The 24,955-nt window shown below is 37.2% G+C and overlaps 1 protein-coding gene across 1 annotated transcript in view; it reads left to right on the top strand.

The window, feature by feature from the left end:
• Positions 1 to 24,955, top strand: part of ZW10 (zw10 kinetochore protein) — a 44,890-nt gene that overhangs the window by 11,563 nt on the left and 8,372 nt on the right. The window contains exons 7-11 of the mRNA XM_001502053.6: positions 5,880 to 6,071; positions 17,866 to 18,029; positions 18,588 to 18,770; positions 22,215 to 22,453; positions 24,525 to 24,596. Of these exons, the coding sequence (XP_001502103.2) occupies positions 5,880 to 6,071; positions 17,866 to 18,029; positions 18,588 to 18,770; positions 22,215 to 22,453; positions 24,525 to 24,596 (850 nt within the window). The remainder of the gene's footprint in view (positions 1 to 5,879; positions 6,072 to 17,865; positions 18,030 to 18,587; positions 18,771 to 22,214; positions 22,454 to 24,524; positions 24,597 to 24,955) is intronic.

The following is a 24,955-nucleotide window of genomic DNA, read 5'->3' as shown; positions in this document are numbered from 1 at the left end:
AGAATGGTCAATTTTCATTCTTTTACATGTGGCTTTCCAGTTTTCCCAGAACCATTTGTTGAAAAGACTTTCTTTTCTCCATTGTATGCCCTCAGCTCCTTTGTCGAAGATTAACTGTCCGTAGATGTGTGGTTTTATTTCTGGGCTTTCAATTCTGTTCCATTGATCTGTGCAGCTGTTTTTGTACCAGTACCATGCTGTTTGGATTACTATAGCTTTGTAGTATGTTTTGAAGTCAGGGATTGTGATGCCTCCAGCTTTGTTCTTTTTTCTCGGGATTGCTTTAGCAATTTGGGGTCTTTTGTTGCCCCATATGAGTTTTAGGATTCTTTGTTCTATTTCTGTAAATAATGTTATTGGGATTCTGATTGGGATAGCGTTGAATCTGTAGATTGCTTTAGGTAGTCTGGACATTTTAACTATGTTTATTTTTCCAATCCATGTGCATGGAATGTCTTTCCATCTCTTTATCTCGTCATCAGTTTCTTTCAGGAAAGTCTTGCAGTTTTCGTTGTATAGGTCTTTCACTTCCTTGGTTAAATTTACCCCAAGGTATTTTATTCTTTTTGTTGCGATTGTGAATCGGATTATGTTCTTTTTCTGTTAGTTTGTTGTTAGAGTATAGAAATGCTACTAATTATGTTGATTTTATACCCTCAACTTTGCTGTAGCTGTTGATTATTTCTAATAGTTTTCCAATGGATTCTTTGGAGTTTTCTCTATATAAGATCACGTCGTCTGCAAACAGCAAGAGTTTCACTTCATTGCCTATTTGGGTTCATTTTATTTCTTTTTCCTGCCTAACTGCTCTGTCCAAAACCTCCAGTACTATGTTGAATAAGAGTGGTGAGAGTAGACACCCTTGTCTTGTTCCTGTTCTCAGAGGGATGGCTTTCAGTTTTTGCCCATTGAGTATGATGTTGGCTGTGGGTTGGTCATATATAGCCTTTATTATGTTGAGGTACTTTCCTTCTATACCCATTTTATTGAGAGCTTTTTTATCATAAATGGATGTTGGATCTTGTCAAAAGCTTTCTCTGCATCTATTGGGATGATCATGTGGTTTTTGTTTCTCATTTTGTTAATGTAGTGTGTCATGCTGATTGACTTGCGGATGTTGAACCATCCCTGTGACCCTAGTATAAATCCCACTTGATCATGGTGTATGATCTTTTTAATGTATTACTATATTCAGTTTGCCAGAATTTTATTGAGGATTTTTGCATCTATGTTCATCAGTGATATTGCCCTGTGGTTTTCCTTCTTTGTGTTGTCCTTGCCTGGTTTTGGGATCAAGGTGATGTTGGCTTCATAGAATGTGTTAGGAAGTGCTCCATCTTCCTCAATTTTCTGGAATAGTTTGAGAAGGATAGGTATTAAATCTTCTTTGAATGTTTGATAGAATTCTTCATAGAAGGAGTCTGGTCCTGGACTTTTATTTTGTGGGAGGTTTTTGATTACTGTTTCAATTTCTTTACTTGTGATTGGTCTATTCAGATTCTCTATTTCTTCCCGCTTCAGTTTTGGGAGATTGTAAGAGTCTAAGAATTTATCCATTTCTTCTAAGTTGTCCAATTTGTTGGCATATAGTTTTTCATAGTATTCTCTTATAATCTTTTGTATTTCTGTGGTATCCATTGTGATTTCTCTTCTTTCATTTCTAATTTTTTTCATTTGAGTCTTCTCTCTTTTTTTCTTAGTGAGCCTGGCTAAGGGTTTGTCAATTTTGTTTATTTTCTCAAAGAATCAAGTCTTTGTTTCATTGATCCTTTCTACTGTCTTTCTTGTTTCAACTTCATTTATTTCTGCTCTAATTTTTATTATTTCCCTCCTTTTACTGACTTTGTGCTTTGTTTCTTGTTCTTTTTCTAATTTGTTAGGTGTGGTTTGAGATTGCTTATCTGAGATTTTTCTTGTTTATTGAGGTGAGCCTGTATTGCAATGAATTTCCCTCTTAGGACCGCTTTTGCTGCATCCCAAATGAATTGGCATGGCGTGTTTTCATTTTCATTTGTCTCCAGATAATATTTGATTTCTTCTTTAATTTCTTCAATGATCCATTGGTTTTTCAGTAGCTGTTGTTTAATCTCCACATTTTTGCCCCTTTCCCAGCTTTATTCTTGTAGTTTATTTCTAGTTTCATAGCATTCTGGTTGGAAAAGATGCTTGATATTATTTCAACCCTCTTGAATTTGTTGAGGCTTGCTTTGTTCCCCAAGATATGTTCTGTCCTTCAGAATGTTCCATGCACACTTGAGAAGAATGTGTAACCTGCTGTTTTTGGATGAAGTATTCTATATATATATGTCTATTTAGTCCATCTGGTCTAGTTTAATTCTACAGTTTCCTTGTTGACTTTCTGTCTGGATGATTTATCCATTGGTGTTAGTGGGGTGTTGAGGTCCCCTACTATTATTGTATTGTTGTTGATGTCTCCTTTTAGTTTTGTTAATAGTTGCTTTAGATACTTTGATGCTCCTGTGTTGGGTGCATATATATTTATAAGTGTTATGTCTTCTTGGTGGAGTGTCCCTTTTATCATTATAAACTGCCCTCTTTGTCTCTCTTTATCTGTTTTGCTTTGAAGTCTACTTTGTCTGATATAAGTATGTCAACACCTGGTTTCTTATGTTCATTATTAGCATGGAGTATCATCTTCCATCACTTCACTCTGAGTCTGTGTTTGTCTTTGGGGCTGAGGTGTGTTTCCTGGAGTCAGCATATTGTTGGGTCTTGTTCTTTAATCCATCCTACCACTCTGTGTCTTTTGATTGGAGAGTTCAATCCATTTACGTTTAGAGTGATTATTGAAATGTGGGGGCCTAATGCTGCCATTTTATCGCTTGTTTTCCAGTTCTCTTGCATTTCCTTTGTTTCTCGTCCTGTGATTTTTGGACTACCAATTCAGGTAGATAGTTTTCTGTATGGCTTTCTTCTTATTTGTAATTTGTGTCTTTATTCTCGTTACTTGTTTAGTGGTTACCATGTGGTTTGTATAAAACATCTCATAGATGAGATAGTCCATTTTCTGATAGCCTCTTATTTCCTTAGATTAAGCCATTCCATCCCTTACCTCTTCTCCTTCTAGGTTGTTATTGTTAGGTGTTTTTTTTCTTCCTTCTTGCGTTGTGAGTTTGTGGTTAAAATGACAAGATTATATTTATTCTCGGTGTTTCCCTTCCTTTTATCGTTAATGTTATACTTATCCTTTGCTAATCTGTTCTGATGGAGAGCTGCACCTTTCTAATTTTGTCTTTCTACTTATCTCCTTTGCTCTGGGTTTTGTAACCCCTTTCCTTTTTTTGTTTTTTCGAGTATGAGGGTCTTCCTGAACATTTCTTGGCGGGGGGGGTCTTGTGGCGATGAACTCCCTTAACTTTTGTTTATCTGGGAAAGTTTCTATTTCTCCATCATATTTGAAGGATATTTTTGCTGGATAGAGTATTCTTGGCTGTAAGTTTTTGTCCTTCAGAGTTTTGAATATGCCATTCCACTCTCTTCTAGCCTGTAAGGTATCTGCTGAGAAATCTGCTGACAGCCTTATGGGGGTTCCTTTATAGGTTATTTTCTTCTGCCTTGCTGCCCCTAGTATCTTCTCTTTGTTGTTGACTTTTGCAGGCTTCACTACTATATCCCTTGGGGTTGGTCTTTTTACATTGATAAATTTTGGAGATCTATTAGCTTCTGTCACATGGATTTCCATCTCTCTCCCCAGATTTGGGAAGTTCTCAGCCATTATTTCTTTGAACAAGCTTTCTGCCCCCTTCTCTCTGCCTCCTTCTCCCCTATCTCCCTCTGGGATACCTATAATCCTTATGTTGCATTTCCTAATTGAGTCGGATATTTCTCGGAGAGTTTCTTTATTTCTTTTTAGTCTTAGTTCTCTCTCTTCCTCTATCTGCAGCATTTCTATATTCCTATCCTCCAAATTTCTAATTCTGTCTTCTATATTATTGACCCCACTGTTCAGAGAGTCCAGAGTTTTCTTAATCTCCTCCATTGTGTTCTTCATCTCCAACATTTCTGATTGGTTCTTCTTTATAGTATCAAGCTCTTTTGTGACGTAGCTCCTGAATTCATTGAGTTGTCTGTCTGTATTCTCTTTTAACTCATTAAATTTTTTAATGATGGCAATTTTGAATTCATTGTCATTTAGGTTATAGATTTCAGTGTCTTTGGGATTGTTTTCTGGGTACTTGTCATTTTCCTTCTGTTCTGGAGATTTAATATATTTTTTCATACTGCTTGGTGGTGTGGATTTGTGCCTCCACATAGAGATAGAGTTTCGTTACTGCTTCCACTTGCTTCTGCTGGTGGCGGGGGCAGTAGCTGTGTAATCTGCACTGACCAGGATCCCTGTCAGCTGTTCCTGACTGAGCCTGGACCCCTCCTCGTGATCGCAGTGGCCCTGTGGGGTCTCTCGTCAGCTGTGGGGACAATTGCAAGGGGGCCTCAAGTTGCTGGTGTCTACTCTCACAGACCACCTAGACACACTCCCTCCTTAGGGTCTGTAGTGGTGTTATGGGCTTTCACAGCTCCAGGGAGCAGATTCACCTAGACTTGCAGCTCTGCCACCATCAGGTCCCACAAGATCTCACTTGTCCACTATGGGCTGCAGCAGAGCTATGGGTATCTACTGCAGTCTGTGGTTAGCTTACCCAGCTGTGCCACTTCTGCCCCAGGGCCTTCCAGCCTTGTGAGTGCCAGGCAGGAGCTCTTCACTAATACTGAGCAGAAGCTTTCCCTGTGGCTGCTGTGGGCCTGTGGATTTTCCCCCTGGACCAGGGAGCTGTCATGTTGGGGCTCCAAATTGTCACTGCTCCCTCACACAGTTCCACTGGGTCTCCCTTGCCTCCTTGCAGCTGCAACAGGGCTTTGTGTGTTAGATGGGGCTGGCCGGGTTGCTCAACCAGCCAAGCCCCTTTTGCCCCAGGGTCTCCCAGCCTTCTGGTTGCTGGGCGGGGCCTCTCCACCAAGGCAAGTAGAGGCTTTCCTTGCAGCTGCTGTGGGACTGTGGATTTTGCCGCTGGACCGAGGAGCAGTCTCACTGGGGCTCCAACTTGTCACTGCCCACTTGCACCATCCCACTGGGTCTCCCTTGCCCCCTTGGGGCCGCAGCAGGGCTTTGTGTGTTAAGTGCGGCTGGGTGGGTTGCTTAGCTGGTGGAACCCCTTTTGCCCCAGGGCCTCCCAGTGGTCTGATTGCTGGGCGGGGCCTCTCTGCTAAGGCCGAGTAGAGGCTTTCCCTGTGGCTGCTGTGGGACTCTGGATTTTCCCACTGGGCTAAGGAGCAATCACGGGGGATTTAGGGCTGTAGTCACCTGTTTCCACAGTTGTGCTGCGGATGCATGTGCATGCCCGCCCTTGGTGCCGTGGCGATGCTATGAGCATGTCAGCCGGTAGAAAGTTGCTTGCAGGTACTAGGCTGTCTCGGGGTTGGAGAGTTTTCACCTATCTCCATCTCCTCCAGGGGAGATGGCTGTCCACCTCCCAATGTATAGCAGCATGGGTCTCTCAGGCATCCTGAGGTGCTGTGTGGATATCCTTTGTTGACCAATGAATGTCCAATTAGTTGTAGTTCGAAGATGGAGAGTCAAAGAAAACTGCTCACTCTGCCATGTTGCTGACCTCTTTCTTTTTTCCCTTTTTAAACTAGCTACTATTTATTTTACTTGATTTTTTTGAATAATTTAAATAAAAATCTGTAGACAGTTTGGGAAACTTCAGTGGGAAAACCTGCAGTGCATAATGAGTGGTGTGTAATGTCATGGTAAATGTATTTTTGTTGTTAGGTTCAAAGATCTTTATTTTTTTTTGACATGCTCACTTTTTAAAAGTTTCTTCTAGTGATTTCTGTTGAGTGTTCACATAATTTTTCAGGTCAGATGCTGCTAAAGTACATCCTTAGGCCTCTGGCATCTTGCCCATCCCTTCATGCTGTGATAGAAAGCCAGCCTAACGTCATTATCATTCGTTTTGAATCTGTGATGACTGACTTGGAACATCCCTCACCATCTGAAGTTTTTGTAAAGATCAGACTGGTACTGGAAGTGCTCCAGAAACAACTTCTAGGTATGTATCCCCAAGGAAGTGCTTTTGTATTTTGGCAAAGTCAATATTGTTTTTAAAAGTCAATATTATTTTAAAGTAGATAAAAATACCGACAGTATGAATGAATGGAGGATCAGAGGTGAGTAAATTATGCCATAGGAGCATAGTCATTACCTTCTTATTTGTTGCTCTATTTTACATGCCTTCTCTGCTCTGTTTTGACAGGTAGGGTCATCAGTGCTGCCCCAGATTCTGTATTTGTAACATTTAGTTGAATTCTAGGACGCATTTCTCTCACTAGACTTCTGGTAATGTTACTGAACCAAGTTTGTTTTGTCTGTTGCGTGAAATGCCAATCACTGAGATGATGAGTCTGCAGCAGAAAACGGCTTTTATTCACAAGGCAGCCAAGCAAAGAGACAGGAGAACCAATCCTAAATCTGCCTCCCCTAAAATGGGGATTAGGGATATTTATGGGATAAAGGGACAGAGTGGTCTGAGATGTGGGAAAAGATGATTGGAGCTAAGGAGGGGTGCGGTAGTTGATGATCTGTGCATGCATAGTCACGCTTCATAGCTCTTCATAGGACACACGCTCACAAAATGGCGTCATTAAAATGATCTGAGGGTGGAGTTTTTGGCCCCCTGACGTCAAGGAGTCACCTATCCTTGGTCTGCACAGGCCCAGTTAATGAGTCGATGGTCTTAACCAGGCTGAACTGGACAAGGAGTTGACTTTCAGTTCCTGAAAAACTTAAGCTCCCATTACTATGGTGACCCAAGCGTCAGAGACATTATCTGTAGACTATAGGGCAGGCTTTTTTTTTTGAGGAAGATTAGCCCTGAGTTAACATCTGCTGCCAATCCTCCTCTTTTTGCTGAGGAAGGTTGTTGCTGAGCTAACATCCATGCCCATCTTCCTCTATTTTATATGTGGGACGCCTACCACAGTGTGGCTTGATAAGTGGTGTGTAGGTCCTTGCCTGGGATCTGAACTGGCGAACCCCAGGCCACTGAAGCAGAGTGCTAACTTAACCACTTCACCACCAGGCCGGCCCCATGTAGGGCGGGCTTTAGTAATGGATTATCTAACTGCTTTTACCGACAGACAACGAACTGATACTAATTAAAGCAAGTAGCCCCTCCCCCTCGTTTCAGTAACAATCCCATTTTGGGACTCAGGCTTTAATTATAGGAGAAGCAGAAATGAACCGAGTGCTATTTTACATTTTTTCAGTGGGAAATCCCCACTACTTGATGTAAACAAACTAGGTTTAACAATTGAAATAGCTAGTTTCTATATTACTTGAATCATTTTCTTTTGGTTGTCATACTATTAAAAATGTTTCTTCTGGTATTTTATTTTAATACTATTGTTTTTTAGTTTATTTGACTTAACCTTCTTTTTGCTTTTCCCAGTCACCTTATTGAATAGTCAAATCAAGCATTCTTGAGTGGAGAAAATAAAACAGAAATGCTGTTCTTGTTTATATGCCTTCCTGGCAGTCGTATAGTTTAGTTATGTAAAATAATTTAGATGTGAACTAAGGAGTTCTTTCTAGTTTTGACAGTAGCAGAGAAGAGAAAATCTCAAGACTTGCATAAACTGCAGAAATCCAAGGTAGTTTTCTTGTTACTTCACTTAGAGAAATAATACACTTTTATTTTTGTTAGATATAATCAAAGTATCCAAAGATTGGAAGGAACGAGAGAGGTGATTCAATCTAAATATCTCTGATGCTGGAATTTCCTCTGTAACTTTCCCATCAATCGTTACATAGCCAACCTGAGCACCTTTTGTGAGAGGAACTCACTTCCTCTTGAGGCATTCCGTTCTACCCCTGGGCCACTCTGAGTACTATGAAGATTTGTTTGTTTGTTTGTTTTTTAGAAATCATATCTCCTAACTATATTAAATACTATTACCGGTTGCCCATTTTGCAAATTAAATCTTTAGGGTAGTTGTTTAAAAATTTTGTTCAAAATATCTTGCCCTGTAATGTTTATTTTATTGATGCTATTTCTGCTGTGTGGAGTGGTATAGAACAAGTCTAATTACTATTACATATGGTGGAATTTCAGATTCTTTACAGTAGCTGTTATTATTTCCCCTACAACTTAATCACCAATATAAACATCCTTAGGTTTTTTTGAATGACATAGTTTTAGGTTCTCCTTATCTTCATTGCTGTTCTGTGAATACAGCTATGCGCTGCATAATGACGTTTTGGTCACAACGGACCCTGTATATCATGGTGGTCCCATAAGATTGATACCATATAGCCTAAGTGTACAGTAGACTATACCATCTAGGTTTGTGTAGGTACACTCTGTGATGTTCACACAAGGACAGAATCGCAAACAACACGTTTCTCAGAACATTTAGTGACACATGACTGTGTGTTTCATTTCTTCTGTAGTCCTCTTATTAAAGTATGGTGTTCAAAACAGAATAAAGTATTCTAGGTATAGTCTGAACCAATTTAGAATAATATGGGAACATGTATGTCCTCATTCTCAGTTCCATGCTTCTGTTAGTATAGCCAAAGGCTTTTATTACACAGATATCTCATTGAGCTTACTGTAGATGAAAATCCTATGTCATACTCAGTGCAAATTGCTGCTCTCCCATTTTGTATTTGTACTTGATTTTTTGGAATTAACATTAGTCTTTGTTAAACTTTACTTGATAAAGTTTTGCAGTGTGTTTACAATCCTTTCTACTTCATGTCACTTGCATAATTGATAACCATGTTTTCTCATAGTTTAAGTCAGTGATGATGCTGTTGCCTGGGATAGGGCCAGCGTCAGAGAGTGCTCTGGGAATTCCAGTAGAAACCTCTTTCCAATTTTACGTTAGTTCGTTAAATTAATCAGCACAAAACCTGTTGTTTTATTTGTAAGTTTTCTCGTACCTAGGATATTCAGAGCAGAAGACAACTCATTTGATGTTGTTACGTGCTCTTCCAATCTCTTTATGCATTTTAGGTTTCAGTTTCTCTTTTACCATTTATTTTTCCCCTTTTGGTTCAAAGATCTGTCTTTGACCAAGAAGAGGATGACAAAACAGGACTTCAGGAATTCTGCGTTCTCTTTGATATTCATCAGTCAACATTGCCGCCTTCATCATCTTGGTGTGAATATAACCTGAAAATCATATTTTGAGTCCTTAGTTCTTTTCAGAATCCTCTACTTGCTTTGGATTTTAATTATTCTGAAACTTCATAAAGGCTTTTGCCCTTCTTCCTCTTAGGTTTATCTTTGGTTATATGTTCTTTTCACCTTTTAAATATGTATTTTTTGCTCCCAAGTTTTCTTTATTATTAAGCATCATTATACCACCAACAAAGGAACTTTTAAAAGAGGAGAAAAAAAACCTTTTGGAAAGAATTTGGCAAAATGTATAGAAAGCCTTAAAATGTTTATATCCTTTAAACCAGGATTTCAACTTCTAGGAGTCTGCCGTAAAGAAATAATCTTAAATCTATAAAACCATTTATGTATACAGATGTTCATTATGTTACTTATAATACTGAAATACTGGAAAGAAATGAAATCTTGAACAATAGGGAAACGATGAAGTTATGTAGCTGTGTAATGAACTACTTTGCATAATTATGTTATACTTTATTGAATTTTTTAAGGATTTTAAAACTAAATGCTTCTAAAAAGCCAGCAAAAGGCATTATATTAAAGGATTAAAAACTTTATTTCCATTAAAAGCAGTTGTAAGTCAGGAATGCACAATGTCGTTAATAACCTTGACGTTATTTTAGGACTTATGGCTGATGCAAAGAAGAGAAAATAAGTATGAATATTAAAGAGAAGAAATTATCTTTACTTGTAAATGATATGATTGTGAACCTAGAAAACCAAGACTCTACTAAAACTCTTAAAATTAATAATAATACATATTTAATGTCTAGATACAATATAAATATATGAAAATTGATAACTTCTCTCTAAGCTAGTAGTAATCAGTTATAAATTAAAATATAAAGATATTTATTTATTTTTTGGTGAGGAAGATTGACCCTGAGCTAACATCTGGTGCCAGTCTTCCTCTTTTTTTTTTTTGGGCTTGAGGAAGATTAGACCTGATCTGACACCTGTGCTGATCCTCCTCCACTTTGTACTTGAGACGCCTCCACAGCATGCAGTGGAGTAGGTCTGTGCCTGGGATCCAAAGCCATGAACCTGGGCCGCTGAAGCAGAGTGTGCAGAACTTTAACCACTTGACCATGGGGCCAGCCCAAGATATTTTATTTATAATGGCAATAAAATCTATAAAATTCTTAAAGATAAATTTAATAAGAAAAGAGAGGACATATGTGAAGAAAACCATAAAATTTATTGAGGACATAAAGTAAGACCTGAATAAAAGGGAGGCTATCTTGGATTAGAGGACAATCTCATAAAATTGTCAGTTTATTCCAAAACACTGTATAAATTTAATACATTTCCAATCAGATTCCCATTATATATTTTTCAAACTATACAACTTACTCTAAAGCTTACATCAAAAATATATTTGTTAGGGCCAGCCTGGTGGTACAGTCGTTAAATTCAGGTGCTCAGCTTGGGTGGCCTGGGGTTTGCCTTTTCAGATCCCAGGTGTGGACCTATGCGCGACTTATCAAGCCACACTGTGGCAGGCGTCCTACATATAAAATAGAGGAAGATGGGCACAGATGTTAGCTCAGGGCCAATCTTCCTCTGCAAAAAGTGGAGGATTGGTGGTAGATGTTAGCTCAGGGCTAATCTCCCCCTCAAAAAAAAAATATATATATTTTTTTGAGAATTGCTAATAAAGATTTGAAACACACTAGTGGAAGAATTTTATAATTACAGCTATGTTCTTGGTACAAGAAGATCTGTGGAATGAAAAAGAGTCTAGAAGTAGAGCAAACAATAAACAAGAACTTACTGTTTGATGAAAGTCACATTTCATTTAGTGCGATAGATAGTTTACTTAATAATGGTGCTTCCAAAATAGACTATATATATGGAAAAAAACAAAATTAGATTCTTGCTTCATGCTTCATACAGAAATGAATTTCAGATGAATTAAAGCCCTTTATGCAAAAACTAAAACAATAAAAATGCCAGAAGAAAATTTAGGAGAAGACTTGAATAGTCTCAGGAAGCTCAGAAGACATAAAGGAAAGGATTGACAAATTTGACTATGTGTTAGTGGTAAATTCTGTGTGGTAAACGATACCATAAAGTCCAAAGATAATAGTTGTACTGGGAGACAATATTCGCAATGCATTTGGCAGACAAGGAGTTAACATAAGGATTTTTTTCAAAGAAAAAGACAACAATAATTGAAAAATGGGCAAAAAATATGAGTAGACAATTTATGGAAGAAAAGTTGTAATTTGTTAATAAACATAAAAAGATGTGTTGCTTAACCTCCATAGTTGGAGAATGGAAGTCACACCATCAAGGTAGCACTTTCCATGCTTAAGGTTGACAAAATTAAAAGATCTATGTAGGGGCTGGCTTGGCGGCCTAGGGATTAAGTTTGTACGCTCTGCTTTGGTGGCCTGGAGTTCGCCAGTTCAGATCCCAGGTGCGGACCAATGCACCACTTAATCAAGCCATGCTGTGGCTGGTGCCCACCTATGAAATAGAGGAGATGGGCACAGATGTTAGCTCAGGGCCAGTCTTCCTCAGCAAAAGAGGATTGGCAGTGGATATTAGCTCAGGGCTAATCTTCCTCAAAAAACAAAAAAAAAGATCTGTGTAAGACACTTCTGGTAAGGAAATGGAAAGGTAGTCTCTTTCATTGCTTTTTGTGAATGCTTTTTAGAAAGTAATCTAAAGCTATATAGTAAAATCTAAAATATACACCCCTTTGACCCAGGTATCCCACTTTTTAATTCCTTATAGAAGTGATATCAACACTATATATGTTTGTATGTGTGAGTATATACTTGCACACCCAAATGTACATCATTTGAGAAATGCTTGTATAACTTATGGTTGAGCCATACTATGGGATATTATGTAGCTATTAAGAAAGAAATGAAGTAGAGCTAGATATGTTGACCTAGAAGAGGGCCATGATCTATTTTTAAATGATAAAAAGGTTAAGTGTAAATCCTGTGTTATGAAGCCATTTTTATAAAAAAGAAAGCAGCCCCTTATATGAGTATCATATTAGTTTACTAGGGCCGCCATAACAAATACCACAGGCTGGGTGGCTTAAACAGCGGAAATTTATTGTCTCGCAGTTCTGGAGGCTGGAAGTCTAAGACCAAGGTGTTGGCAGCTTTGGTTTCTCCTGCCTTGCAGACAGCCTTCTCACTGTGTCCTCACATGGCCGTAGCTTTCTGCATGCACATCCCTGTTGTCTCTTCCTCTTAGAAGGACACTAGTCATATTGGATTAGGGCCCCACCCTTATAATCTCATTTAACCTTAATTACGTCTTTCAAGGCCAGGCTCTGGCTCTAAATGCAGTCACATTAGGGCTTCAACATGTGAATTAGTGGAGGGATACCATTCAGTCCATATCAAGTGTGTGTGTGTGTTTGGAAAATGCATATATATTTTTTGAATGAGTATAAGGGAGGAAAAATATAAGGCAAACTCTTAACATTGGTCACTTGGGCAAGGAGAGGGAGAGAAGCTTGTGGATGGGGAGAGGGAAAATTTGGCTTTTTCTTTATAAACTTTAGTGTTGTTGGGCTTGTCACAACAGGCACATTTTGCTTTTGCCATGAATGGTTTTCTGGAAAGTATTAATTACCAAAATTTACCAAAAAGCAGAAACTCTGAACATACAGATAACTGTAGAAATTTGAAATTTGAAAGGTTGTTAAGGACTTGCCACGAAAAAAGCCACCATCAGGCACAGAAGGTTTATGGCTATGAATTCTTCAAATTGCAGATAGTCCCTTTGTTAATAAAGCTCTTTTGGTCAATGGGAAAGGTGAAAAGTGCCCCAATTAATTGTTTAAAAACCAGAGTAAACTTAATACCGAACGTAATAGTGATGGCATACACACAGAGAAACACATAGAATGGTTTTACCTTTGGCTTGTAATTGCAAACAAAAAAAGAAGTAAATTAAATCTAATAGTACCTTTATAAAGATCACATTGTGACCAAGGGTTTATTCTGGGACTGTAAAGATGGTTCAACATAAGGAAGCTGTCAACCAGTTTATGATGTCAGCATACTAAAAGGAGTTATATCATTAGGTATGGAAAATATTGTGACAAAATTCAGTACCCTTTCCTAATAAAAGATTAGGTAAAATAGGAATAGAGTAATTGTTAATAGTATAGTGAAATGTTGATGATGGGATTTTAAGTGAAAAAAAGGGTACAAAATAGTTTATACAATGTGGTCACACCTATGTATCACACCTGACTTTTCCTTTTTTGGGATGTATGCATATATCTTTTCAATAAATCTTATAGAGCAAAGCACCGTACCAGATGCTTATACCACTTGACTAAGATGGTACCTGTAATTAGATGCTATGGTCTAGATCAGCACTGTCTAATAGAAATAAAATTTGAGTCACATAGTGTAATTTAAGGTTTTGTAGCTACAATAAAAAAAGTCAAATGAAATGTGAACGTATATTTAATAATATATTTTATTTAACCCAATATATTCAAAATATTATTTCAGTATATAATCAGTATAAAAATTATTAATGAGATATTTTGCATTCTTTTTTCATACAAACTCTTTCAATTTGGTATTTTACACTTATAGCACATCTCAGTTTGGATGCAAATTTTCCCTAGAAATGCTTGATCTGTATTTAGATGTCAAAATTTACAGCTGAAAAAGTAGGCTCCAGACCCAAGTTGTTCCAAACATATTGAAAAGTTTTCCAGTAACTGTACTGAGTACCAAGAAATCATTTCCCTTTAATAGTCTCATCTGCATCAACAAATGGGTTCATCCCTTTTAAAAGAATTAATTTGACTTTGAAAGAAAAGCATATCAGTTTCAAAACTATGACTAAGTTTAAGTAAATTCATTAACTCATGTATCAACTTAATGTTATTAACATGGAATTCGAAGTGGTATTGCATGAATTAAAAAAAACTCTTGAATCAACACAGCATTCTTCAGATTCTTTTGGTATTTTTGGCAGCCAGTTTACATTGCTGATTACATTTGAAATCTTCAAACTGAGTTTTATTAGAAAAATGGTGAAGTTAGTAATTTGTATTATGAGGAGGTCTAATTTCAATATAAATTCTTGCATCTGTCTAGCTAGCTTTTCCTTTCCTTGGAGCTTCACAGTTACCTTGTTCATATGCAGTGTGACGTCAGTAAGAAAACAAAGTACATTGCCATTTTTTATCTCTGATTATTGAATATTTGGTAAGCATTACTATTGTTTCAAGAAAGCCTTGATTTGAAGATAACAGTTTAGTAAATCTTTGTAAAGCTCTTCCAGACTCAACTAATGAGCATATTGGCAAAAAAACTACTTTGCATGTATATGAATGATTTTAACAACTGTATTCGTGACACTTTTCCTAGAGTCTACTTCAGGAAAAAACTAAACATATATATATATCATGAAGTGGAGTGAATCAATAGGGAATCATCAGTCTCTTGTTTTAAAATTCCAATAAGTCTGCGTGTTTTTTACCTAACCTAACATTGGAACATTGTCTGTTGTGATAGAAACGGATTTTCTTTACCCAGCTGAAATTCATCTCTGTCATATAATCATATAACTTTTAAAAGATGAAAAAATATTATGCTGCAAGTTTGATGTTTAGACCGAATTGAGAATATTTCTTTGTAAATTTGGAAGTCCTTTAAGACATAGTGTACCCAAAGTGTTATCTAAAGCTAAAGAAAAGTGTTCACAATTTTTCAGAAGTTAAATCAATTGATCTTTGATATTGTTAGAAAGATCTAATATTCTGTGGATAATATGAGCCATATATTGTAGATTAGTGGCTTAACTGAAGATCTTTCACATTTTAAAAAAGGTTTTTTTCTCATAATTTTTCAGCAGTTTCCATAAGTGAAATAATTTCTTTTACCATCTCTCTATTTAAAAATGTTTTGAGTGTGTAGGTAAGAATCCAAGTCATTTTATAGTTGGTCAAAGTTACAAGCTCAGATCCTATTAAAATCACTTTTTAAAATTTTTTTTGGCACCTGAGTCCCAATCTGTTGCCAATCTTCTTTCTCTCTCTTTTTTTCTTTTTCTTCTCCCCAAAGCCCCCCAGTACACAGCCGTATACTCCAGTTGTGGGTCCTTCTGGTTGTGCTGTGCAGGGTGCCACTTCAGCATGGCCTGATGAGCGGTGCCATGTCTACGCCCAGGATCCAAACCGACAAAAGCCTGGCCACTGAAGTGGAGTGCGTGAACTTAACCACTTGGTCACAGGGCCAGCCCTAAAATCATTTTTTTTCTTCTTCTTTTTTTTTTGAGGAAGATTAGCCCTGAGCTAACATCTGTCGCCAATCCTCCTCTTTTTGCTGAGGAAGACTGGCCCTGAGCTAACATCCATGCCCATCTTCCTCTATTTTATATGTGGGATGCCTGCCACAGCATGGTGTGACAAATGGTGCGTAGGTCTGCACCTGGGATCCGAACCAGCGAACCCTGGGCCACCAAAGGGGAACGTGTGAACTTAACCTCTGCGCCACTGGGCCGGTCCCTCCAAAATCACTTTTTTGATTGGATATTTAATTGTGATTTCAGGTGACTAATTTTGTTGTTTCTTTTTTGAGAAGAAACTTAAATTGCCAATATATTTGCTGAAAATGTCTTTTAATATTGTCTACTTTGTTGTCTTTAATAAAATTTTGCACAGCAAGAAAGCAGGCTTTTTGTTTTGCTCTGTTTTAGCAAATTGCAGCTGCCATTCATTGTGAAATTTGTGACATATTTTCTTCCAGTCTCTTTTTTTTCCTTTACTGTTCCACAGTTCTGCCAGCTTCTACATCTTCACTTCATTCTGCATCAATAGTATATCATGATGTTAAATTTAAAGGTCTGTCCCTAGTTATTTTTTTAAACTAGAAAGATAATTGTATCATAATTAAAATAAGTATTTCAATTTAGCTACCTTCTACAATTTATCTAGGTATCACTGTAACTAGTACTCTATGCATAAAACATTCAAGTAAACACATTACAGTGTTACATTGGTGCATAGAAAAAATATCATTCAAATGGAATCAACATTTGGGCTGACTAGATTGGTGATGTGTTTACGTGAAATATGAAATACTAGAAATGATGTACGTGCGTGACATGAGCACTACAGTACAGCATAATAGCTTACGTGGTGCTGTGGTTAAAGTGTAATGTAGTCTTATCAAAACAACAAAGTCGTGTTTAACCAAAATGTATTTTACACTACTTCCTTTTTTTTTTTAGTTAAAGTTTTTATTCAAGAAATGTACAGAGGTCTCATGTACCCTTCACTCAGTTTTCCCCAATGTTAACATCTTGTGTAAGTATAGTAAAATAGCAAAGCAAGGCAGTTGACTTTAGTACAATTCACAGAGCTTATTCAAATTTCTCCAGTTTTGCCTGCATTCATTTGTCTGTGTGTATTTAGTTTTCTGCAATTTTATGACGTGTAGCTTCATGTAACCATGAACACAGTCAAGATACAGAACTGTTCAATTGCCACAAGGGTCCTTTGTGCTACCCCTTTATAACCACTCATCCTTGCTTTCATTTTTAAACTTAGTTGAAATTAATTAAAAGAAAAATTAGGGCTGTCCCCGTGGCCAAGTGGTTAAGTTTGTGTGCTCTTCTTTGGCAGCCTGGGGTTCGCTGGTTTGGATTCTGGGTGCAGACCTACACACTGCTCCTCAAGCCATGCTGTGGCAGCATCCCACACAGAAGAACTAGAATGACCTACAACTAGGTTATACAACTATGTACTGGGGCTTTGGAGAGAAAAAAGAGGAAGATTGCCAACAGATGTTAGCTCAGGACCAATCTTCCTCACCAAGAAGAAGCATACCTTAAGAAAAGAAATTAGTTCTTCAGTCACACTGGCCATACTTCAAGTAGCAAAATGTGGCTGGCGGCTATCATGTTGGATAGCGCAAGCCTCGACTTTCAACATTGTCAGCTATCTCAAGGATCTGAGATAATAGGGTCACTTTCTTTTAAGATTCCTATCCCCTAAAGTCTTCCTTGGTGAATCAGAACTAGTTTCAGAATAGGTGGTCCCTTTTATGTTCTTCTTCCCTCTACATTGGTCACTAATTCTTAACTATTTTTTAATTAATATTATATTCTAAATATAGGTCCCTCAAAATGTATTGGGAAAAACCCACCATAAGATATACTATGGAAGAGGTACTGAAGTATTCTGTTTGGCAAACTAGATATTATGCTATAATGTAAGGTGTTTATTGATCTTTTACTTAGGATCAGATCCTAACACTCAGATCCTATGCAGAGATGAAAAAAGTATGTTTATTCATTATTAAAGAACTGGGGTTTTATCCTAAACTAGTTTCAACTTGGTATGCAGAACTTTTGAGTGCTTGTCATATAATCAGATCAGTTGTTTAGCAGTAGATGATTACAATGTAGATGGCGTAATACCTTATTGTTATAGAGGACAGGCAGTAATACAGTTCAGACGATTCATTTGAGCAGTGAAAATAAAATAATACTTGTGTGTCATGCTTTGTCCCACGCAGTCTGTTGAGATAGCTGTAGCGTTACCTGTGCTGTTTTCTTCCCCATCATCTGAAAGTGAAAGAATTCTGGAAAACAAGGGAACTTGAGAATATATCTGGACTGTGAATGGTTTCTCGTTTAAAACTTTTTCTTTTGAATTCAGATTTGCCTCTGGATACTGACCTGGAAAATGAGAAAACATCTAAGATCGTGTTGGCTGAGATGCTTGGTGACATGATCTGGGAGGACTTGTCTGAATGCCTCATTAAAAACTGTTTGGTTTATTCTATTCCAACAAACAGCAGCAAGTTACAGCAGTATGAAGAGGTAAGACCAGAGAGAGCACAGAAGGGTTTAGGAGACTAGGTTCCTATCGGTGTCTTTTGTTTATCCTTGAAGGTCTTTTGTTCTTTAGTGACATCTTGAAGAAAATTATTAATAAGGAGTGGAAGCAAATTCCCTATCACTTCATTTCTCTCCAAGCTTCCTAACTTTTATTTGGGGTTGTGTGTTTTCTTCTTAAGCATGTTTTCTTTAGTAAGATACTTTTGAAAACAATTCTTTTATACTTGTATCAGCTATAGCAGCTACTATGTGACACTTTACTTTTTTTGCTTCTTTTTAGTGTGTTTCCTTGAAAATGAAAGATCTTTGCACCTTTACTAAGTAGAGTCAGAAATTTTTATTGAAAATTCTCTTCCTAATGAATTTAAGGCTGGGAAAAGATATAATATTTTTATACCTAGTAATTGATGGTCTGTTCTAAGACTTAAGTAACTAGCTGGTCTTTGTTCTTTTCTATACATTGGATTTGAAATTTTAATATTGAAATGGAATATATGTATATAATTCTTCTCTTTTTTCTTTCTTGTTTTTCTTCCTCAGATCATACAGGCTACTGAAGAATTTGAAAATGCCTTAAAGGAGATGCAGTTTTTAAAAGGGGATGCTACTGATTTGCTGAAATATGCCCGTAACATCAATTCTCATTTTGCTAACAAGAAGTGTCAGGATGTGATTGTGACGGCTAGAAACTTAATGACCTCTGAAATTCACAACACTGTGAAGGTATTGGGGTTATAGTGTATTCAGTTATATTTAGGAAGCAGCTGACTTTTGAGATGAATATGGTAGAATGGAAGAGAGCATGACCGCCACTCAGTTCACTGAGACAAGTTATTAAGCTTCTTAAACATCAATTTTCCCGCCTTTAAAGTGGTCCTAATATCTGCTTCTTTCCTGGAGTATTGTGAGGTCCAGATGAGATAATGCACGTGAAAACGTATAAAATTGAAAAGTCTGCGTAAAAATAAGGGATTACTATTGTTGAAATTAGACAGTATATCAACCTATAGATTTTTTTCAGCTTTGTTACTTGAGTTTTTAGTATAGTACACAATTTTGTGACCGGTGTAATCGGGCTTTATTATGTCTAGAGATTATATCCTATTGTGAAAATGTTGACTTCATCTCTTAGGCTAATAGTTTTGAGTCACTAGTTTTGAAATTAAAATAATAAAACAAATAAAAAGATATCTATGTAGGGTTTAAACAATTATCTGCAAAGACAGTAGACTAATTAATTTACATTGGACGTAATTTACTCCTTTGACCTTAGATAATTCTGTGTGTTTTCTTTTCTTTTTTTTTCCGTATCTTACATATATAAAATAATATTTGGTAAGCACAGGTATTCCTTAGATTGAAGTAACACATAGAATAAGATAATCCCTTAACAGAAAATTCCTCAGCCATCTTTCTGCTGTTGCTGCAGGGAGTAGGCTCTTCTTCGCTCTGTTCCTTCTTCTGCCATCCTCCATTTCCCTTGGGGGTACCCTGCTACTGTGTCCACTTCAGCAAAATATTTAATTAGCCATTTGAGGTGCACAGATATTAACACGTTTTGAGGTAATTTTGGATTGTTAAGGTTGTGGAAATCCCCTCAGTACCAGGAACTATGCTGTGGTTTGGTTTTTACATGAATACCGCTTGATCACGTCGCTCTTCTACACAAAATCCAGTGGCTTCCCCTCTCATTTAGAGAAGAGTCCCTTGCCTTCCAGTGGTCTTCAAGGCCTTATATGCTCTCTTTTCCCATTTCCTCTCTGACTCCATTTTCTCTTGCATTCTTCTTTAGTTGCTCTGCTCCAGACACCTGGACTCATTGCTACTCTCTGAATTTGCTAGGCCCACTTATTGGCAGAACTTTTGGGAACATTCTTACCACAGATACTACATGGCTTTCTCCGTTTCCTGACCACTCTGTTTAAAATTGTGACCTCCCCCTATTTCATATACCCTTTCCTTGCTTCTCTTTCCTTCATATCACTTAACATCAACAAACATTCTGTATGAATTATTTATTGTTTCTCCCTCTCTAGAAAATAAGCTCTTTAAGGGCAGGGTTTGGGTTTTTCTTTTTTCTTTTTTCTTTTTACTATTTACTGTTGTATTCCAGCACAAAGAAAATACCTGATACATACCAGTATGTACTCAGTCCTCAGTAAATATTTGGTAAATTATTTAATCACTTAGCTCTGTCATAACTCCGTGATGTAAATAGGATTGTTACTGGATTCCTTTGTGACTCTGGGCTAAATCTTGTGGCAGAATTGAACTGGGTAGTCTCTGAGCACTCTACACAGCTAGTTCTGACATTCTATAAAACCGTGTTTTTCCCAAGTACCCAAATCCTAATAATGTGCTTCCTCCAGATCAGGGTTTCTCACCAGTGGCACTGTTGACATTTGGGGTCAGATTATTCTTTGCTGTGGGAGGCTCTCCTGCTGGAGATTTGGCAGCATCCCTAACCTCTACCTACTGGATGCCAATAGCACCTCTCCCAGTTGTGACAACCAAAAATGTCTCCAGACATTGCTAAGTGTCCCCTGAAAGGCACGATTGTCCCTAGTTGAGAACCACTCCTCTGAATTCGAACCTAGTTCTTTTTCTTGGCATTTCAGCCCTGGAATTAGATCTTCTAGACTGCCCAACTTTGAAAAGCTCCCCTTTCTTTTTCTGAGAACCGTTTTCAACTTAATTGCCTTTCGTGGACTTCATCTAAATTCTCTCTGAAACAGTTCCCTATGTGTACTATTTTCCCGAAAGATCTAAAGTTGTGTTTTGTTGTTTTGGTTTTACATTTTAAACTGACAGATAGCATATTAGATCTTATATTTTTCTATGTTGAGGTTCCCTCAACCGTTCTCATGAAGTGACTTTTTTGAGTCGTGTATTCTGGATTCACTGTTTTTTCAGACAAACATTAGCATTTTTCTAATCATCTCTGTAATTATAATTTTTTCCTTCTGCATTCTAATCGTAGCTGTAGTTTTGACTGCCAGGTCCCTGACACTTGTATTCTCATTTAAATTTCATAAGAGCCCTACAAAGTAGATATTGTTTTACCATTTTACAGATTAGGAAGGCAAGCGTGATGGCTTTTTGTTAGACTTGGAACTTTCTCTATCAGAAATTTTCTGGCGAGGTCCAGTGTGTGCAGAACAGAGCTGCTCTTCTTGCAGTGGAACCTGCTGCTTCTATCTGCTTAATCCCCTTTTTTTTGGCCTTTCAGGAATCTTTGAGAAGCAGGGTTTGAGAATCATTATTGTAGTACAGTTTCTTCATTTTACAATGAGAAAATTGAGGTCCAGAGAGGCTAAATGACTTTGTTAAAGATTAGGGTAAAAAATGTCACTGACGTTTCCAGACTAGCAGCCTAGTGTTCTTCCTTTAGTCTTGACCATGTCTGGGAATTTTCATTCTGTATAAATGTTAGGGAGGCTTTTTTGGTTTTGGTTTGGAATTTTTTTTTTTTTTTAAAGATTTTATTTTCTCCTTTTTCTCCCCAAAGCCCCCCAGTACATAGTTGTATATTCTTCATTGTGGGTCCTTCTAGTTGTGGCATGTGGGATGCCACCTCAGCATGGCTTGACGAGCAGTGCCATGTCCGCGCCCAGGATACGAACCAACGAAACACTGGGCTGCCTGCAGCGGAGCGTGCGAAGTTAACCACTCGGCCACGGGGCCAGCCCCTGGTTTGGAATTTTTTTTAAGGGGAAGATATGGTATCCTGAATGCGTTATTTCTTTGGCTAAGCCAACACATGTTCCAGGTGGGAAATAATTTGTTTAATGACAATAGAACACAAAATCATACTGGTCTGCAAAAATCTAATAGTCTAGTCTGAGACAGATGATTTTTGAAGGTCCTTTTGTTTACCTGAAATCCTGGGCCAGTTTCACAGCTTTCTGTTTCCACCAAGATTGAGTGCATAGAAGAATTGGAAGAATTGCACAGTAAAGGGGATTGCCTATTTCTTATGACACGCTCTCAACCCAAGATCGAACAGTCATTAAAATACTGCCATATTTCCTCCAATCTTTTAGTTACTCGCTAGAGCCACAGCTTTATTATCAAGGAAGCAGCCAGTATCTTATTCCTCACTGTATGCTTGCATTTGAATTATTCAAAGGACAGTGCATTTTCTATGTTTCTGTGTTTGAATCTTAGATTACTCCTGATTCTAAGATAAGTGTGCCACACTTACCCAGTCCTGATGAGGATAACAAGCTAGAAGTACAGAAAATGTCCACAACTCAGTACAACGAAGTGGTGAATTTAGAGCCTGAAAATACGTTGGACCAACATTCCTTTTCTTTGCCCACATGCCGCATCAGTGAGTCTGTGGAGAAGCTCATGGAACTTGCCTATCAGACTTTACTGGAGGCCACAACCAGCAGTGACCAATGGTAAGAGTTGTGAGGCGTCTGAAAATGGCAACAGCGTGGTTAAATGCACATCGAAATTGGACATTTGTTGAGAAAATTAGCTAGAATTCTTTGGGTTTTCTTATCCCATTAATTTTTTTTCATAGAAAAACAGTGTAGGACACAGATACACATTGATAATTAAGTTTTGTTTACAATAACATATACGTCTTACAGCAAAGCATAAGAAATAAAAGCGTGTGTATGGAGGGACAAACGGGTTTCTTTGCTGTTGAAAATTGTTAATCACTTTTTAAGAAAAACCTCTTTAATTTTTGTTTAATCTTTACTCTTTATTTGAATTGAATCATATTACATGAGAAAGCATGTGTAAAGAACTTAGAATACTACCTGGAAAAGGATTAAGAGATTAGTACTCAAATGTTTATTGTTGTTGGTGGAAGGGGTCATAGTGATAGTTTACCATCTGCTCCAGCTGCTTTGGCCATTTACTTTAACATTCATTTTGCCTTTTGAAATCCAGGTTTTAATTAATTTACATTTTAAATCTTTATTTTTAAAGCAGTAATAGTTTATTGGGCAGCCAAAGGTAGAAGGAAAAGAATGGAATGTACCAAAGATCTGATTTCTCCCTTTCAAGACGATTTCTTGTAATCTACATTGTATTCAGGGTACCTCAAGCTCCATTCCACATCTTGTACTGAATCTCTTTCTTTAATAAGCTCCTTTCCTACTCCTAGACTAAACTGAGGAGAAAATGGCAGGTTGTAGCCCAAAGTGATTGTAGAACAGATTTACAAAAGCCTCTTTAGTTTGAATCTCTGTGTAGCAGTTTTTTACTTCTCGTCCTTGTAGTAGAAAACAATTTAAGTTAGAGCTTGCCTTAATCAAATTGCATCTTCAGATGGGCTTCCCGAGTTTCAGTTTTTTTCTCCATGTGTAAACAAACCCCTTTATTTTATTCTGCTCTAGGAAGAACATGTTTATCAAGGTACTTCTTTGACTTTAATGAATCATTATATTCACAAGTCCACCCAGTTTTAAATAGAAGAAGAAAGAAAAATGCATGTAAGGGAGTATATACTCCTTTGGCAAAATAAATATAGGTGTGACTGTTTTTTCGTATGGCATTTTCCTGAAATATACCAGATCACAAATTAAGACTGCAAGGCAATAGTTCCTAAATCTTTTGAGAACACAGAGCATCAAATAATATTTTTATATACTGAATGTCTATGGACATTCCTTCCACTGAAAGAAATAGTTTTTAACAAGACGAACAAAAACACTCTCCTCCTTACAATAACCCACTTCCCTATTATCAAACCTCAAAAGGCAATGTATGCAACAAAAATAAAATGAAATTATTTAATCAAGTATCATGGTAATCAAGTAGTAACAGTATTTGGGGTATAGTAACCAGTAATTATTTTTCTAAATATTTGTGGAATTCCTATGACTTATTCAAGGTATATAGTTTAAAGATATTCTTATGTAGAAGTAATCTGTACAAACCTTACATTTGCTCTTTCTAAATGCATTTTAATAATAATCTTTAGGTGTTCTAAGGCCAGATTTAAAGGGCAAAAAACCTTGAGGTTAGATTCTATCCTAGAAATGTTGATTCATCTCCTTGCACTGGGGTAAGAAGGAGAAAAGGTGAAAGCTGAAAGTCAGCCTGATTCTAAAGAACCAAGTGAATGCCTTTATTGATACCTTGCCCTTTGCAGACTGCGTCCGTGAGTGGGTGACATTTGCTTGAGGCTTAGCTCCATTTTTTGCAGAAGGGATACTCTGGGTGCTGGCAGAACACAAATTGATAAATGGAAAAGAGGCTTTGGATTGAATGCTGCTATTCTTAAAATTATTAATGGGTCCAGGTTTTTAGAGGTGCAGTCTAATTAGTAAATACTGGTTGAAAATGTATGTCCATCTGGATTAATCGTTGTTTTCAGCGGTCACCAAGTCACGTATTCTCTCCAACTGTAGTTGTAGCTGATGATTCTCACTTAAGGTGCACCTAGTTTGAATTTTTTTTCTCATTTCCAATATATCCTTATGCATTTCTGTTGAAACTGTGTTTTCCTCTTAGTGCTGTTCAACTTTTCTACTCAGTGAGGAATATCTTCCATTTGTTCCATGATGTTGTACCAACATATCACAAGTAAGTGCCACTGTATCTGATTTCTGTATAATCTTGTATGTGTAAAATGTTTATAATGTCAGGTTAAAACCAGTAATTTTATATTCCCACCGAAGATATTTTGGTTACTAAAATTCATAATAAAGTGCAGGAAACCATTTAAAATACATGTTTAAAGGACATTGGTCATTTATTAATAAGTTAATAAGGGTACTATAATCTTGCAATATAGTGGATGATGCAAATTTAAACACTCACAAGAACTTTTCCCTGTTTTTGATAATAGATATTTTTAGAACTGCCACACTGTACTTGGTTACAAAACAAAAAGGCCATCACTCCATATTGCTATCCAGTAAACATACCACATTCTCCCTTGG

This window comes from Equus caballus, chromosome 7 (assembly GCF_041296265.1).
Source record: "Equus caballus isolate H_3958 breed thoroughbred chromosome 7, TB-T2T, whole genome shotgun sequence".
Lineage (NCBI taxonomy): Eukaryota > Metazoa > Chordata > Mammalia > Perissodactyla > Equidae > Equus > Equus caballus.
Note: the sequence above shows the minus strand (reverse complement) of the source record. Positions and strands in the feature narration are given on the sequence as shown.